General features: G+C 34.9%; 1 protein-coding gene across 3 annotated transcripts in view; it reads right to left on the bottom strand.

The window, feature by feature from the left end:
* LOC145676206 (uncharacterized) overlaps window positions 1–19,803 on the bottom strand; it is a 631,920-nt gene that overhangs the window by 125,769 nt on the left and 486,348 nt on the right. For all 3 annotated transcript variants that reach the window (XM_081747127.1, XM_081747126.1, XM_081747125.1), the window contains one exon: window positions 3,812–3,952. In XM_081747127.1, the coding sequence (XP_081603253.1) occupies window positions 3,812–3,952 (141 nt within the window). The remainder of the gene's footprint in view (window positions 1–3,811; window positions 3,953–19,803) is intronic.

Below are 19,803 nucleotides of genomic sequence, written 5' to 3'. Positions count from 1 at the left end.
TAATTTCATCCACAAATTATGAGATTCCCTCCTCATCACGAAAGGTTTACGAAAGGTAACAAAAATTTAAACTATGTTAACTTTTGTAGCAGTAGTGTGGCCAGGGAGGACGATCCGGGGCTATACACCCCTAAAAGTTTTTTTTTTATTCCTGCATTATTATTTTTGTCAAAGTTATAGGTAGCCAATTTTAAAACTGTCAAAGTTAATAGCCTATGCTATTCTTATTTTCAGTGCACTGTATTTTTTATGTATTTTATTGTTATTTACGATGTAGAACCTGTTTAAATGCGCTTGCCCTTTCTCTATTGAAAGTATTTAAGCAAAACTAAATTCGCTTGAACAAGTCATTGAAGCGGTGGGGGAATATAAATTTGTAAAAAATGAAGCCTAAAACAACTTTTGCGGGGGAGGGTTCCGGACCACCCACTATCCTGTGTGGTATTCCATACTACTGGTGCGTAAAGAAATAACGGTTTTTAAAAGAACCGACAGATTTTTTCAAAAACTGGCAAGATTATGAAAATTCCGATTTTCAGAGAAAATTCTTTCGAATTTAAAAACTGTTGCGTTTGTAACTGATGCCGATTTTAATAGAAAACCGAACCGTTTTTTAGTAGAAAAACGAGCCGGTTTAAGACCAAAAACAGTTTTGGTGAATTCGGTTAGTGACAGAATTTAAAATGTTTTTGAAGATTGTGGTAAAAACAAATTAAACTTCAGAGTTGACTTGCGCGGCAGTTATAATTGTTCGTGTGTCCAGCGTAGCTGGTAAGTTCATCTAGCATATTAATATAAGTGCTTGCAACCCTAACGGTAGCCGACAACAACAGCAGAAGCATGACACAAGTAAGATTGTCAGATTTACTCTCACTCAAATATTAGTGTATCGAAAAACTTTTTTAAAATAGAGCTACTTTTGCAGTAGATACACGAAGAAAGTAAGACTGACTGTTAGAATAATAATAGAGGTATGCAAACTCATTCTTTATCAGTTAAACTTCTTACGATAAGGTAAGTTTGGCAACATGAGCTCAGTTGTTGCCACGTCGGCGGAAGCGGGATGACAGTTTTGATTCATTGTGTTCTGTGATAGTTCAGTGAATTTTGTTGTGCAAATTTCTTCTGTTTTGTTTTATTTTGTTATTTTCTTGTTATAGTTATTCCGTGTTATCTGTGTTATTATTAGTGCTGTTAGTAGTTAATTTTGTGTTTAACTGCTATAGTGGTATTTTTGGAGACAGTGGCTAAAAATTCCCACATTGTTATAAGAAGCAAAGAAAGAAGGAAAACCTCTTTCTACTGGTGAAAAAATCATGTTATTAAACGTTTATTCATATTTTCGAAACCAGGCAGTGAAGCTGGAGAGAGGGTTTGTCCTTAGGCGTCAAGGCATCTCTGAAAGAAAAAAAAGGGGGGGGGGAGTAATAGTGTAATTCATACCATGACTGAGAGTGGGTAAATTCCTGTAGCTGACATCGTTTTTCGCGGCACAAAAACAGCTGATTATCACAAAGAATTTGAGCAGCAGAATATGAATATTTCCAAGAAATACTCTTTCCGAATGTACCACCAAATTCCGTGATTGTTATAGATAATGACCGCACATACTCAATAAAAGACGAAAAAATCCTTACGAAATCATGTTCCAAAAAAGAAATTGTAGAGTGGTTAAAAAGAAAAGTGTTGAATGTGATTCAAGCTGCAACAAATTTGAAGTAATACAAATGTTAAATAAAGTTGCTTCTAACACAGAAGTCTCCTACAGAATAGAAGGCATTAAGTTCTTCGTCTCCCCCTTATCATTGCGAACTCCCTCCCACTGAACTTGTGTGGAGTAAAGATTTGGGTGCTTCTTGCCTCCAGGAATAGATTACGTGAGGTAAGTAATTACAATTCCTCTTCTTCTATTATTATTATTATTATTATTATTATTATTATTATTATTATTATTATTATTATTATTATTATTATTATTATTATTATTATTGAGTCGCTTACCGCTGCGCAGTTTGGTTTGTGTTCTTTTTTATTTTCTCAAATCGACTTCCTCCTACTCATAATAAGTGGCAACATCGTGCTAGTTGAACGTCATTTCCGTTTTATAATCTTCCTAGGGTGGGACAGAGAGTAGTGTTCTCTTTAGAGACTAGCTCTGGATTTGGAACCAAACTCTCCAATTTGCTCGTTCTATGGCTTCGCACCTCATATTTCAGCCTTTGCTTCCGTTCTTCACACAGCAAGAATACGTTTCTAGTATTATTTTTTGACAAAACTTTCAGTCTCTTTCCTCTTTAGAATACGCAATTCAATCACAGTGAAACGATAGAAAACCATGTCGGCCCAAGTGCTAACTGTGTTATAAAATTAATTTCAAATAGTTGACACACATACAGAGACAATTTTTCCCGGGTGATGAGACAGATAACCTCGAAATCACTTTCAAATATTGACAAAGATTCGAAACTGTCCCATTCCTGTTATTAAAAGCTGAATTTCGGGAAACACCCTGGCGGAATTTCCGAAAACACTGTGACATATACCCACTTATATTCAATAGTGTTTATACACCAAGTTTCGTATTTCTAAACTTAAGGGATTTCGATTAGAATTTGGATTAGGAATTATATTTCTTGGCTTTCCCCATCTATGGCCATGTTAACCTGTCATGTATGAGGGATAACGTCCGTCAGCGATCAAATTACCCGGGGAACCTGGGATGAGAAATGAAATGAGGAAAGAAGGAAGCAGCTTGAGAACATTATGTTAGTTACCATTCTGACATTTGATTAGTACGAATGAGGGAAACCATAGAAAACCTCACTCAGGATGGCTGGGCTGAGAAAAGCTTTTACATATTTTCGACCGAGTGTCCGCACCGGGCAACTAAAGGGATTTTGTATATTGACTGTTATATAACCACCTTATTACAACAATTGAAACTCTCCTTTTTCTTTTCCCACCTATTTCTTCTGTAAGGAAAATATTAAGAAACATTATAACAGGTCTTTAATTAGTTCAAATGAAAAGTCTAAATACCAAATTACACGTCTCTAACCTTAAAAGACTGTAGATATGATCTCCTATTACAACAATTATAGCCTCACCCTTTTCTTCCCACGTCTTTCACTTCTCTTCCTGGAAAAATATCAAGAAAGGCTGAAAGGTGTCTAATTATTTTAAGAGGTAACTCCAAATTTCATGTCTCCACCCTTCAGAGATTCAGAAGTATGGACATTTTGTTACAAGAATTTTCACCCCAATTTCCCCCTTCCACATTGATTTTCTATTCATCTTTTCTCAGTGGTACATTATGTTACAAATCCTACTCACTGATAAAATTTCAAGCATCTAGCACAAGTGGTTTGGCCTGGGCGGTGATCAGTCACTCACTCACTCAGAACTTATTCTTTTATGGATAAAGATAAATATATATTTTGAAACAAGAACTTTTACTGTAGCTGTTGTTTTCAATATTATACAAAAGTTTGCGAAACTCTCGTAATTAGTAATGATCCTAGAAATAATATCTAAATACAAATTCCTGTATAATTTTCATTATAATACCAAAGTAACTGTAAAATACTTGAAATTATAATGATAGAATTACAAGTGAGAATTGTAATCGCTGCTATCTGTGTGTTATCAGCAGTATTATTTCAAGGATTTGCCCCGGGCTGAAGAGTCTTGCCCAACTTAAGTTATCAGTATTTTGCCAATATTGCTTTGCCCCCTTGTGCATTGAAAGTTCCTCCCCCGTGGAAAAATCTTTTTAAATCAGCACTGCTTACGAGTAGTTGCTATTCCTCACCTGTCTGACAAATCCATGAATTTACATTGGAACAATCACGAAATGTCCATTTATAATTTCTGCGTTGACGTAATGCAACGCAATCGCCTTCCTCTAGTAGATTCTGATCATACCAAAATCCTTCTGAATTCATTTTATTTCCTGAAAGTAACATTTGTAAATTTTACAATGTTAAGAAAAAAGAAACGATGGTAAGTAGAAATTATCGTTAAGTATTATAAAATAATGAGAATTGAACCAATGAAGGCACATTATGGAGATTCATTTCTTGAATACTGTGTTTCATGCAGACGTACTATGATTTATTTTAGGAGTAACTTAAAATAAAATAATTTAAAGAAAATAAAAGAAAGTAATTATTTTTCATCCATGAATTATGTTCTATAAACTAAAGACAGACAGACAGTTATATTCTGTCCTCTTACGAACAAATTTCAGGTAGCTCTAACTTTCACTTCAATTTTATTTCGGTATTTCTAGATTTTCGTCAGCTCATCATTACTCACAATTCTATTGTCTACAATACAGAAATTCCTATGGTTAAAATCATGAGTTAACACAGAGCTTTCATATACCATGTATAATAATTTCCTGATACATGATTCCATGGTTAACTCATCTCATTTTCTCTCCTGTGTTTCTCCACAATTATGCATCTCTCTTGTAAGTTTCCCACATATTTAGATTACTAGCATACCATTCTATCGAACTTATTGTACATAGTGGAATTGTGAATAATGGGTGAAATGAGAGACATCATCTACATATACCAAAATAAACTAAGCGAAAGTTAAGAGCTACCTGAAATTATTGCGAAGGGGAAGAACTTTTATTGCAGTGACTGCAGTTTGTAAGGAAATTTTAGTTTATGTGCATAGTTACTTAGCGTCTGCTTCCTATGGACGCAACCTTCGAGAGTATCAGCTTCGTCCTGCTCTCAACCCAAATATATAGAACTCTTGCTTGTTGTGACCGTCTAAACAAGATGGTACGTTTTGCGCACTTATAGTTTAATGATATATATTTGCACGGTTATTGTAAATTTGTAGGCAATTCGTGAGTAGCATACTACCAAAGATGCATAAGACTTTTCTTAGAATGTTAGAATTGAATATTATTTTAAAAATGCTGTATTCACAGTCAAAAGGATTAAACCTTCTTAAGTTAAGCAGCACCGAATAATGCCACGCAAGCCATAACAAATAGGGATATATTAAGTTGAAGAGGAAGTAAAATGCAATGAATTTATAGACGAACTCCTACTGTAAATGTACAGCATTATTTCCAAAGCATATACTGTTGAACTGTGTATCAGATAGTAAGATATGTAGCACGCTAATTAAACAAGACTGAACGATTTTGGATATCATTTTGTGCATCGCGCAACTGTCCATAACCACTATTAAGAGCTGCAATTTTTTAAAGATATACTATTATATAAATAACTTTTATCATTTAAAAATGTGCTATATTTGAACAACTACAATCATTTAACTTATGGAAAATATCAATACATAAACCATCTTGACTAAGCATGATAGTTTTCAGTTTATTTTATGCTATAGATGAACTGCTGAAATCCGATCTGAAAACACAAAAACTTTGCTGTATATGATGGTAATCTATGGTACCGATACGACCGAAAGATTATGAACATTTCTTTTATATTTCTTATTCCATTGTACATGAAAGCTTATAAAACGTTTCTTGCATATTGTTTTGTTTATCTCTGAAAGCTTTTATTTGACATACTGAATACCTTGTATCATTATGTACTTGTACACTCCGCATCGAAAAAATTGCGACAGCTAACGCCGTGCAGTTAGGCCACCCAATATACATCTTATCCCATAATCGTGTCAAGTAAAGAGAACCCCTCTCTCTCCTCCTTTCTTCTATATTAAAATTAGCTAACAAGATGAGCGCAATTCTTATTTCAACCTACACATGTATTAGTTTCGATAAAATGAAATAACAAAACCGAGACGAAACAAGATTTATGGGTTGATGTAGGGATAAACTGAATTGAATGAAGAATTGAAAGTAATGGATGTCTATTACACAGAGATTCTGAAATGAGGCAGAGAGAGAGAGGAGGAGAGAAAAAGAAAAAGAAAAGGGAGAACAGATAAAACTGTGGAATTCAAACGTAGTTAAAAAAAAGAACCAAACATTACGTTTCCAGAAATCCAACAGTAATATAGAAATAACGTTTGTTTTTACATATTTTTCAAAACTATTCGAATATATAGAGGATGCTTTAAACATTCATTATGTCCGTTTCATAATGGATAGCATACTCAATTTCAAGTAGAAATGTAGATCGAGACACATCTTGGACACTGTCAAATGTTTAACACGCATGCTTTGTTTCCGCGTGGTTCGATTGCAAATTCAGTAGTGTTCATTAGTTCCAAAATACATTCTAATAAACTCAGTAGATAGCGTTGGTCATATCCTCCATTTCAGACTACTAATGCAAACTGAACAAAAAAGACAAAAACAAACGAAACGAAAAGAAAAGGAAAGAGAAAAGAGAAGAGTTCTATTTTACTGCTAAATTTCTATTAGAAATACCCTATATTAAAAGTTCAAAGTGTATCGTAATGAAAAGTTACTAATGTTGAAAAGAGAAAGTTTTTGTTCCTCATAGATGCAGCATGTTTCAAATTTCAACGTGAAAAAGACACATTGAATTATAGGGTGGGAACACATTTTGTGTCGAACTAGTATAAATAAAATTTTGTTTTCAAATAATCAAAGAGATTACCATTTTCTAGTCTTTTCCGAAGATTTATCTGTTCCGAACATCCAGCATTGATTTCATCTCTTTCGAATTGCTTTAGACAAACTTTGTTTAACAAATGGTGTAGTGCTTCTTTCTGAGAACGATAACACGTAAAGTGTATACTGAAGATCAATGATGTCTTTGGAATGTCCTGGTAATTCCCTTGCAATTTCCCAACCAGCATTCGTAAATCATCTCTATCATGATACAGGGGTTTGCTTCCACATTCTTATGTATTGCTTGTCAAGTATGATAAGTCGATTCTTCTCAATCACTTTGTAAGAAAATTAACTTTGGCGTGAACAGAATTTGAACGTACGTTTGATCGCTGTATTATCCATAAGGCCATTACGTTACCACTACACTATCGTGCTATCTGAAATTACAAGCCAAATATTAGTTACTTTAGCCCTGATCTTTGGAAGGAACCTTCTTCTTTCTGTAACGTTATTTGCACCGAGGTGCACAACGAAATTGATTGGTTCGACGGCTTAAAGAGAAATTATTGTCCACTGATAAAGGAAAGACATACAATCGAGGAAAAGATAGAGAAATAAAACATATTTTGGAGTAATTTCTCCCTTCAAATTTAAAAGTACGCAAATAATAATAATAATAATAATAATAATAATAATAATAATAATAATAATAATAATAATAATAACCCATATTATAATATTGAAAGTAACTACGTTTGTGACTCCTAATCTCTTGAATCACCTGACCGATCTCGATCAAATTTTCAACATTGATAAGTTTCGGGCCTGGGAAGCTTTTTTATCATTTCATTTTAACGGTAAAACTTAGGGGCAGGAGGAGGGGAAGAGGGTTGATGTATAAAAATGAATAAAACGTAATAACTCTTGAACCACCGATCTCTATCAAACTTTCAACATAGAGAAGGTTCGGATCTGGGACGACTTTTATCATTTCAGTTTGACGGTGCAACGTAGGGGCCAGAGAGAGGGAAATATATGTAAAAAAAAAAAAAAAAAAAAAGAACAAAAAAGAAAATGAAAGTGACTCTCTTTGTGACTTCATCACTCTTGAACCACCCGACCGATCTCGATTAAATTTTCAACATAGATGAAGTTCGGACCTAAGATGGTATTTATCTATTTACTTTGATGATATAACTTGGGGTTGAGGGGAGGGAGGAGTTAAAAATAATAAATACCAAGCTTGTAAAAACTAGTTTTATAGAATATTTATTCCCGAGACTCGAAAAACTCAGCAGCTGCATTTGTGACGTCTTGTTCAGTCTTGTACTGCCTGCCACGCATAAAGTTGTCCATGGCCAAGAATAAATGGTAATCCATAGGGGCGACATCTGGGAAGTAGGGAAGATGAGGTAGAAGCTCTCAAACAAGTTCTGAGATTACCTCCAGCGTCTGTTTTGCGGTGTCCTGGTGATAGAGCACATCTCTTCTGTTCACTAGTGCTGGCTGTTTCTGGGTCAGTTTGGTGGCTACCGTTCTCAGTTGTGATGAGTACAAATCTTTGGTGATTGTCTTACCACGTTCCGAGAATTCGTAGTGCACGATACCGTTTGTAGTCCACCAAACATAGAGCAAAACCTTGCGTTGATGGATGTTTGGTTTTGCAATCAAAGGCTTCGGATCATTCAGTGATAGCCAATGGTATGACCGTTTTTTATTGTCATACATGACCCACTGCTCGTCAGAAGTTAATATACGGACCAAAATTGGACAGATTGTGTGTCTCGTCAACAAAGATGAACAGATATTCAGTCTTAGAACTTGGCTCGTAGCGGTCAGCTGGTGAGGCAAGCACGTAGCCAAGGGGGGGGGGGTCCGGTGGGTCCGGACCTCCCCTTCGAGACCAGAAATGAAAAAAATTAAGGAAGAATGAAACAAAATAAAATGAGAAAAAGAGGGATCAGCGTTAAAAATAAACTACTGGAAGCTTTTGGTTACTCTTTCTTATGAGGAATTTTGTATTACTTGCAATACGTGGTGGCGAGGTGAACGATATATCCTGGAAGAGTCGGGGAATTTGAAATTTCTAGAAAAGTTGCGGAATTCTCAGAATTTGTGCTACTAGTCAGGGAGATTTCAAGGTTCCGAAAGCATAGTGCCGTTGTGTAACAGCGTGGACATTTTTTATCGTTATTTTTCGTAATCGTATCCTTGCAATATCAAACATGTTATTTCAAAAACAATTTTCTACTGCTCCTTTAAGTCATTTGAAACAGACAGGTTGACGGAATAATAAAAACAAAAATATATGTGGAAAGAAAGTTATGTTAACATTTGATTCAACAGAAAAGGGAACGTAGATATTGCAAAATATTTTACAAGACATTATTGAGTATGTAATTTTTATAATAGTGAATATGTATCTTTTTATAATAGTTGAGATCATAATGAAAGGAACATTGTTATATTTGAATAAACAGAGAAAGGAGGTAAATGTTGTATAATCTTTTTCAATATTTTTTTTTAAATTGTACTCAAGATTTCTTCATAGTTTATTAAAATACTTAAGAACATATCCTCACAAATCAATACATGTTGATAGTAAAATAGTTTAGATTGATCGAGCTCCTGGGCCTTCAGAATTTATGTCACGTCCCCCCCCCCTGTTACGAAATCCTGGCTAAACGAAACACAATATATGTTCCAGTAAAATTTTTTAGAATGATCGAACCACTGGTGTGATGACCACAGTATTTCATATCACGGACCCCCCCTTCAGACAATCCTGGCTACGTGCCTGGGTGAGGGATCCACTGACCCAGTTTTCAGGTCTTCCCCAACTGATGCAGGCTTACCCGAGTGGTTTACCTTCTTACCTCGAATCGGGGAGCAAGTTTCTCACATGTTTGACTGGAATAATCTTCAATAGCGGCCTTCAGGTGGTCCATATCCAATGTTTTAGGCCTCCCAGAGCGAGGCTTATCTTGCAAGGTCTCGTCACCAGTTGAAAAGGTCTGGAACAATTTTTGTGCTGTATGTTTACTTATTACACCCTCTCCGAACGTAACACATATTTTTCTAGCTGCTTCTGCACAATTTGTCCCCAATTTAAACTCGTAAAGCAAACAAGCTCTAAGAACTTCATTTGACACTGACATGATCACGATCGATTTTTACACACCACACTAACAAATGCGTTGTGGTATTCACCGTAGCTGATGCATCAATGAATAAGCTTTCCCAAACAGTCAAAACTTTCATGCTAAGGCGACAGATGTCGCCGCAGCAGCCAAATGGACGCAGGAATGGTTAAAAAGCTGGACGCAGGAATGGAACTTTCTTGCTTCCCTGCTAAATCTTGATAACTCGTGAAACAAAGGGTCAATCACGATCAAATTTTTAACATAGGTGAGGCTCGGGCCTGAGATAATTTTTATCATTTCACTTTCATGGGAGAACTTGAGGAGGGGAATGGGAGAGGGAGATATATAAAACTAAATAAAACTTAGTGACTCTTGAACCACGAAACCAATCTCGATCAAATTTTCAACCTAGATGAAGTTCGATCCTGAGATGGTTTCTGTCATATCACTTTGACAGTGTAACTTAAGAGATGGGGAAGGGGAGTGGCATTTAAAAAAGAACGAAAAATTACCGGTGCAAGTGACGAATCTATAATTTTTGGAGTCGCTGAAATTAAGAGTGACATAACTGATGCTGTTTAAATCCCAATTCAGCCCCTCAACTTGGACGGGGGAGACATAAATATGATCGAAATAACCAATATCAGTGCCGAATTCATAGTTTTCCGGCTCACTGAGATCAAGAATGACACTACAAATGCCGTGCCCCACAACATAGGGTGAGGAGGGGATATATAAAACCCATCGAAAATGACCGATATCAAAGAGCGCTTCAGTAATCCTAAACAGTGACTGAGTAACGGAAAATATAACTACTTTTTTCTGAATTTAACCCAACGAAGCGGGTAATTTATGTTAATAATAATAATAATAATAATAATAATAATAATAATAGACTACTGTACTATGAATGTGAACATTTATTATTATTATTATTATTATTATTATTATTATTATTATTATTATTATTATTATTATTATTATTATTCACGTACTTTTGAACTTGCACGACGAAATTACTGCAAAATATGTTTTATTTCTTTATCTTTTCCTCGATTATATGTTTTTCCTTTATTAGTGGGCACTAATTTCTCTCTAGGCCGTCGAATAAGTCAATTTCGTTGTGTACTTTGGTTCGTTCTAAAGATCAGGGCTAAAGTAATTAATATTAGGCATGTTATTTCAAATCGCACGATAGTGTAGGGGTAACGTATGGCCTTATGAATAATACAGCTATTGAAGGTAGGTTCAAATTCTGTTCACGGCAAAGTTAATTTTTTTTTTTACAAATTGATTGTGAAGAATAGACTTATCATACTGGACAAGCAATACATAAGAATATAGAAGCAGACACCTGTGTCAAGGAATCTTAATAATTTGTTTTATTAATTTAAAACATTGTTCATTTTAATTTTAAATTGTAATAATTCTCAAAGATTATTTGTTTTAGTTATGGTATGTGTAATGTCTGAAAACATAGTCTGCGAATGTAAATTATGTAAATTGTCTATGTGATTGTAAACATTCTTGTAATTTCATGTTTCACAGCAGCACATTGCATCGAACAGCGTTATGTAAGTTATGTAAATGCAAAGTGCTGACATAACGCTCCATTTTAATAGGAATTGGTTAACGCAAATTTCTTTTAGAAATCTCATATGCACGTGTATGATTTTTGATCCGAATTTTGAAAGCCATCTGCTGTAACGCACGCATCTTTGGTTGTATAAATAATCCAGCCTTTTTGGTCAAGAGTCAGTGAAAAAGTGAAACGTGAGGAGTTCGTTGATAGTCAACAGTCAGGATATGAACGGCGATAACAGTTATTGTCTAACAATTAGCAAGATATTGGAACTCCAAGAATAACTTAACGATCGTGTCGCTGACCATTAGTAAGCTGGATTTGGGGCCGAAATACTCCAAAAACTGCAGCATTACACAGAGAGAATCTTTCGTAAATTGGAGGTCAGACGTCACCAAGTTGCAGGTGTGAACCAGTTAACCTTTCCTACTTATACATTGAAAATTGATCACCCACCTAAATTTACATAACATATTTCGCTACACAAACACACACTTCACACACTAAATTCTAAACCGAATACATGTCATCTCATGCCGTCTTTTTTTATTTAACTCTGCGGTTCTGTTTTGCCGTCTCAAAACAGTGGTAAAAAAAAACCGCAAACTCTATGTTGAAAGCACGTTATAGGTGCGTTCTTAAAAAAAAACATTAGCAAGATAAGGTAATTTAAAATGTACCTTAGGCTAATGTCACCAATCTGGGTTCGCTCAAATTCGCTCTACCTAAATTAAGGCTACACTCCACTCAGGTTCTAAATTAGTAACAACCCAGGGTGACATGGTGCAGATGCTGTGAGGCTTACGCCTTTTTCTAACGATCCTAGAGATAAATTAGGTAGACATGGTATTAAGTATTTACCACCCACCCACCCGCGCTAGGTTGAGTACTAAGACTTGGTACAAGTAAAATATGAGGTTAGATGTAAAGGTAACTTTAGGTTAAATGGTATGACACAGAAAGTTGTATTAACTTGGGCACAGAAAGCATTAGAAGGAATTGATATAGGAATAAATAATTTATTTAAAATTGTAACAGCTCCTAGAGTGCGAAAACATAAGAAGGTAGAAACATTGAATAGTCAAATAGAAGAAATTAGTAAATCTTTAGAAAAAAAATATAAAAGAATTAGGACAACCTAAGTTCAAATTAGGTACTTCTGAAGGAAGTCCACCAGTAATTGTAGATTTTTCTAAATGTAATAAGAAGCAGGCAGACCATACAAACAAAACAAAGAGTGGAAAATTGGCGGATTCTGAAAGAAAAGTAGCAGTAATTGTGTTTACGGATATTGGTAGACTTCCGCGTTTTGATATAAAAGTGACAATGACATTGTTGCATTCTTTGATGAGTTTGATGATGCATGCGAAGTTTCAGGCTACGACGAGGAAAAGCGTAAAACATTACCAACATCGGTATTCAAGGGCACGAGTAAACAATGGGTTAAACTGTTTCTCAAAAGGAAGAATTTAGATACCATTAGTTACAAGGATCTAAAAAAAAAAAAAAAAAAAAAAAAGAGTTGATTGATGAATTCACAAATTCAAATTTTAATCTAGACTTAGAAGATAGAGTTAGGGACAGACTATAGAAAGAGGATGAATCAGTTCGCATATGATATCTTGACGCTAGCTGAACGTTTAGACGATAAGATGACACAAAAAGAGAAGAGGTTTCATTGTATCAGGTTTATTACCATATTATATGGAAAAGTTAGGGACAAATACATGGCGAAATTAGATGAATTTTTAGAAAATTTGCAGAAGATAGAGAGAAATAAGTATAAGATATAAAGAAAACAGAAAAGAAAAGGAGGTGAAAAGAAAGTGGCAGTTAAAGATTTAACAAAGAAATTGAAGGATCAAGACAGCGAAGATAGCGAAGTAGAAGTAAAGAAATTGTTAGGTAAGAGAGCGAGTAAACACAAAAATGATAAAGAAATTAAACAAGAACCAGTGAGTATGTCTGAAATAGCTAAGTTGGAAAAGAAGTTAGGTGAGTTACAAGTATCATTAGCTAGTAAAAAGGAAAATCAAAGCAAAGGGAATCAGGACTCACCACAATGGAAAGAGACAATCAAACTTACCATCTTCGTGGAAGTGAAAATTTTAAAAAAGTAAAGAATTGAGGAAAATGAAATATCATCTAGAAACATCCTGTATGAACCAATATATAGTTTATAGTGTGGAAACTATCCTATAGTTTTTGTACTAGTGAATTTTCAAAGATAAGGGGAAAAACAGTGTTTACAAAAAGAGTGAAAAGTATTGGTCTATATAGAAGCATTAGTGACTATTATCAGTGTTATTTGTGTGCAGCTTAAGACCCTGTCATAATTAGTGATAAATAATCAGTTTACGGCATGGAAATTATCTCCAGTTCACGATCAAAGTCCAAAGCCAACACCCAAGTATGCGCTTATATATATATGTCTCTTTATCTTTGTGTTTCATATATTTATGTGGTTTAAGCAGATATAATGGTTTGAAGAGAAGAACTAAACGATTACATTTCTTTTCTCTGTATGTCATCAACATAGTTAAGAGAACAAGACAATAGATGGGGTTTGCATATATAATTAAGAATGTACAAATGAATAAAAGCATTTTAAAACTTATTTAAAGAACAAAGTAAAGCTATTGATTAAACATTATTATGTATAAATACTAATTAATTAAATATAGACTCAAACTTCGTGGACTTTTTGAGTGAATTCATGGACACTGCAAAAGCAACACTTTCTAGTTATACGTATTCATTTTTATGTGTTCTATTAATCAAATTACTACATATTTATTATTATGCTATTTATACTATACGGTTATGGAAAGTTAATGTTCAAGATTTTGTGTTTAATTTTATACATAATTTCAGAAAGTTAATGTTCAAGATTTTGTGTTTAATTTTATACATAATTTCTGTAATTTTATTCAATTTTGGCGAAGTTAGATATTATGTATAGTGTTGTAAAATTTCCGGAAATTTTGAACCGGCTGGTAAAAAACCGGTTTCTTCCGGTTTCTTTCCGGAAAAATTGGGAAAAGAACAAAAATCTTTGTATTTGGTTAGTTTTACTAGTAACTGAATCTTTTTTCGAACGCGTGAAAAATGTAAATTTAAAAATTCCAATATTGTGAATGTTTAAAAAAGAAGCATTCGAAAATAAAACTGTTGTAAATATTCGTGAAAATTAATAGTCTGCACTTATGTCATTGATGTGCCTTTTAGTCGTTTACTCCTGGTTGTCTATTAATTACAGAACTTTTACAATTGCATACACATTTACCATCATGAACCGTTTTTGTTGCAACAAATAGGGCTCTTAAATGAAACTGAGTTCTTAATGTGCTCTTTGATCTGATGAAATTTTGTTAATTTTAACCAAATTACTTCGTAAAAGAAAGAGCAGTAGACAAATTTCACTAATTATCATGCACTAACGTGAAAGACATATAATTACTATTATGTAAGATTCAAATACAGACTTTAATATAAACTTTATGTACACAATTTTGTATGTAAACAAATATTTGTTTTCTAGTGTGACAAATTATCTATGAAAGTGACTATATTTGTAACTTAACAACTCTTGAATCACCACACTGATCTCGATAAAAATTTTCAACATAGATGAGGTTCGGGCCTAGGATGGATTTTATCATTTCACTTTGAAAGTGCAAGTTGGAGGAAGGAAGTGCGTATATATATTGAAAATTACTGATCTTAGTGTCGAACTTATAGTTTTCGGAGTTGCTGAGATGAACACTGACATTTCCGATAAAGCTTAAATTCAAATTCAGCACTGCAATTTGGGGGAAGGGGAGATATATAAATATGATCGAAAATGAACAATATTAGTGTCGAATCGATAGTTTTTGGGGTCGCTGAAATGAATAGTAACACTTCCGATGCCGTTTAAATCAAAATTAATCCTCGTAACTAGGGGTCGGTGGAGAGGAGAAATATATATAAAAATGATCGAAAATGACCGACATTAGTGTCGAATCAATAGTTTTTGGGGTCCTCGGATGAACATTAACACTTCCGATGCTGTTTAAATCCAAATTCATTGTCGCAACTTGGAGGAGGGAGAAGGGGTGGATATATAAAAGTGATCGAAAATATCCAATATTAGCAGGCCCGTAGCTAGGAGGGGGCGAGGGGGGCTGAGCCTCCCCTGTGGCTACCTTCAGCTCCCCCTTAAACTTTCACCAGTGTTTTAAATGCTTCTATATAAAGAAACGAGCAATGCATGGAAACATTGTTTTTGTTTTATCGTATTCAGACTTTGGCCACAAACTAAAGTTATGAGAAATACTTTGTCGGAAGCAACATTTCATTTATTTTGCCAACTACACTCCTTCAGTATTTTTATAAAAATAAACCAGAATAAACCAGATGGTTTTGTCTTCTTATTCTGTTTCAACCCGATTGCAGTTGGTATACAAAGAACGCCGTTGTCAGGCCTGGTGGCTGGTGCCATAAATAAGTCATCTTCGAATTCAAGGAGGAAGGTTAGGGATGGAGAGTTGCTGTTGTAAAATGAGTTGGGGGGAAAAGCCACCAAACGAAAAGAGAATGAGAGGAAATGTTTTGTCTTTTTCCCCATCTCGCCAATTTTCATCGGCGTACAACAGAGGTTTGAAAATATAGATTTTTCATGGCAGTACCGTAAATCTTCTACGATTCACAAGTACTTTCGTATGTAGGGTCAGTATAGTAGGCGGAGTGGCTGTTTTATTGTCCCTTCTACTGCCTCTCTTGGTGCCAGTCGGTAGCCATCAGATTTTTTTCGACATCAATAGATAACATTTGTTCATACGCGTAGTTCGTGTGCGTGCGTTAGGCTTATATCTCCTTAACTAATAGTCCAATCTTCACGATTCAAAAACTAAACGACGTAGAAGATAACAGGGTCTAACAAATTAGCAAAAGGTTTTACCTAACACTGAAATTAACACCTACAGAAATTATTTAATTTGGAACTTTACATTTCTTATGATGGAGTTTACTTATATTTTTTAAAATAACAAGTAAACGGCTGGGATTATCGAAAAAGATGTCGTATAACTTTTTAAAGAGTGTTACATTATCTTTCGTTTGGTGTATAGTTCATTCAGATTGGTTAACAAACAACGAAGTTATGACAATTTAAAGATTCGCGTTGAGTCGATTGATTTTCCCAAATTTCGAACGAGAGTTCATTTACCGTAATAAAACATCACTGATGGATGCTGCATTGTACGAAACGGATTATTCTATTGTGATGTGTTCTTCATAAGTCCCACTTTCACCAGAAGCACAAAGTAGCCTGACCAACAGGCCAGTATCCAGGGGGGTTAAGGGGGCCGGCTCCCCCTAAATTTTTCCTGACCCCGTAAAATTTTCACGGTAGGCTTGTAAATGAACTATAATATGGTGATGAACTATAATATGGTTGGATCGGGCCCCCCGTCACCTGCCATCACCTGCCACCAACTAACATCAGCCTGTTCCCCCCCCCCTACATTTTTGGGCTGGCTACGGGCCTGCTGATCAAGCCCGGTTATGAATCCAATATGGCGGCCATTAATTATGATACATAAAAATTAGTTTCTTTCGAAATATTGACCCGAGTATGTAGATTTTTAAACAAATACGGACAAAGTAATATCACCTATTCTATTACTATTCACTTTTACACATGAATCAAGTTTAAGAATATCTTAAGAAATTACGTCCGTAGCGTCACGATAGAAAAGTTTTATGATTTCTTCTGAATTGAAAGAGAACTGCACAGGAAGACTAAGAAGTAAATTAATGTCTTTAAACCATTGACATTGGCTTTATATCCTTTACGATATTATAAGGAAATTACATAAAGCAATATATTGTTATAAATTAGAAAGTAAATAATTTCTTTCGTATTGTAAGAACAGAAATACAACACAAACACTTGGTTTGATAATTTGAAATTCACAATATATCTTTTGGATTTTCTATGTGTACAAACAGTTTTATGATTTCGACGAACAGTTAATATTACTTTGTGTACAAGCTATTCTATAAAGAATCATACATTTAAGTTTATCTATTTATTGGTACGTTTCCAACGTGGTGTAAATTCACTGTGGATCAACTGAATTTTCAAAAATAATGAGTGCTACTTACATGAAAGTTTTATTGGTCTAGATCTTCGTTTTCAGTTTCCATCACCTTTCCACATGTTCCCCAACACATAGAACAAAAAAGCAGCACGGAACGCTTGCACTTCTACAACGATATCTTGTGGTACATGTCTTGCAGGCACATTTCAAAAAGAGTTCCCTACATGCTTCGTATACAACTGGAATGGAAGTCCATGTTAGAGAAAGTTCACTTCCATTGTAAGTCCATCCCCAGTTTACTGATGAAGGAATATGTGCTGTCTTCTTTATTGCCTGGCCCCAGATTTGTCCAGCTTGGTATGCTGCACACTTGGTGTGAAGAAGCAAGGCATCACAAGTTGGACGAAGCGCAGTAAGAGGTCTGCCCTTTTCCAAAAAGAATTCTCGCCGGGCTTCATTAACTTTAATTTTTTTGTTTTTCAATATAATAGGACAACATATCGTTGCAGTGAATTAAAACAATCTTCCCCTATGTTGATTACAGGGTGTGAAATTGTTAGAAAAGCTGTGGTCACCTCTGGATACAAAAGCCATGTTTTCCATTCTTATAATTTGCCATGTCCGAGAAAGTATGACACTGTATCACATCCTGTAAACGCGTGGAGGCCTCGTAACGCACTTGATTTTACTTTTCCTAATGCTATTGAAATATGATAATCTGGGAGAAATCAATGATGTTTCTTGGTGCCGAAAGATATCCATAATTCTTCTAAACCGTGTCGCTCAAAGTCGTAGAAAAACGATACAGCAAGTATTACAACATCTGTGTCTACTGTACGGATAACTATCTTCTTGTGTCCATTTAATGCTGCATCAAAGCAATGTAACATGGTCCTACTATCACCTTCTTCTAAATGATTTTCTGATGATTTGTTTGAAAATGTTGGAAGATTTCTTGAAGTTTCTATGTGATACCCATTGCACGTTGCTACCTCAAAGTTAATTCCTTCCTTTTCACACATAGAATTTCCAAGAAAAAGGAACAGTTCTTTATTTTCGTCATTACGAAGGAAATCGTTCCACTTCCTAGGAATTGGTGTAGTAGGTGTTACTTTTGTCCTTCTCTTGTGGAAGATTTTATGCTCTTTGAAGAGTATCTATCCCATATCAGATCCACTCGCTTTGCATGGAATGTGTCTGCTTCTCTTTGAACATATTCGAAGAAATTACACTGGAAATAATCACAAAATATTTCTACTGATGCTGGTTGCAAAATGTGAACCAAAACTGCACCATCAAATAATAAAACATCACAAGAATTAGGAAAGTGTTCTTCTTTGATGTTGGCTTCACTCTCAAGAAGCATAACTAAGTCGGACTATTTTGAGGATTGTGAATTATGGCAGAGAGACTGTGGAATTGGTTGACTCTCGTGCTGAAAGAATTCATCCAAGTCAAGTCGTCTTGTTTGACTGACGCGTAGTAAGCGACAGAATAGCTCAACGTCCATCTTAAGTAATTTTATTTCATTTCTGTTTGTTTTATTTTTTTGAAGGGAAGAATGAAGCACTAGAGAAGATTTTTTCATGGGCGAAAAGAATGCCTTGGTACATTCTACTAATATTTCTTGCACAAATTCCTTGTACATATTAGAACCTTTTTCTTCTGCTAAATATAGGGATTCAATTATATCACCGCTATAAAGTTTATTCAAGGAACGTTCAATACCTCATGTAAACAAATACACGTGGTGATTGTTTGATTTTATTGGTTAGAGAGCCTTAGAACACCCATGCGGCAGAAGAAAATAGTCTTGGCTTATAAGGATCATTACCAGAATTCCTTAGAATTAGACAACAGAAACAACACCTTATCTAAGAACTAAATTGAATTAATGCAATAAAAGAGAATACGCATGCATTGAAAGTAGTTTTGACCAAACTTTAGCGCGAATCACAGTTAACAATATGCTCACATGCGGGGAATAAGTAAAACATCGACAGGGTACAAGCACGTGCTTCTCAAAAGAAGCGTTGACCGATAGCCAATCATCCGATGACTGGCGGAGTAATACAATTCTGCAATGTTTACATCAGGAGCAGAAGGTTCGCTGAATGAACTTTAGATGATTCTGGAAGCAACATTAACAAGTCCATTATTTTCTTCAAACGGATTCCCCAATTCGACGAAAACTTCTTTCATCTTTTCAACAGACGATTTAAATCTTTCTTGCATCTTCATGGTGCTTATTATCAGGATCATATTCATTATATGATATTTTGAATTCATTAATTAGTCTACTAATTTTTGGTCCCGCTGTCATCCATTTGACAAGAGCATTGTCGTCGCGTAAGAGACCAATCGCCCCGCCCCTCCCCTTTTATAATTTTGTTATTCTGTTCGTTAGCTTGATCTATAACTATTGCAAAGAAAGGTTTTGATGTCTTTCTTACA

Source organism: Thermobia domestica, chromosome 18 (genome assembly GCF_964235325.1).
Source record: "Thermobia domestica chromosome 18, izTheDome1.hap1.1, whole genome shotgun sequence".
Classification (NCBI taxonomy): Eukaryota; Metazoa; Arthropoda; class Insecta; order Zygentoma; family Lepismatidae; genus Thermobia; species Thermobia domestica.
The sequence above is the reverse complement of the archived record's forward strand: the minus strand, read 5'-3'. Positions and strand labels throughout refer to the sequence as shown.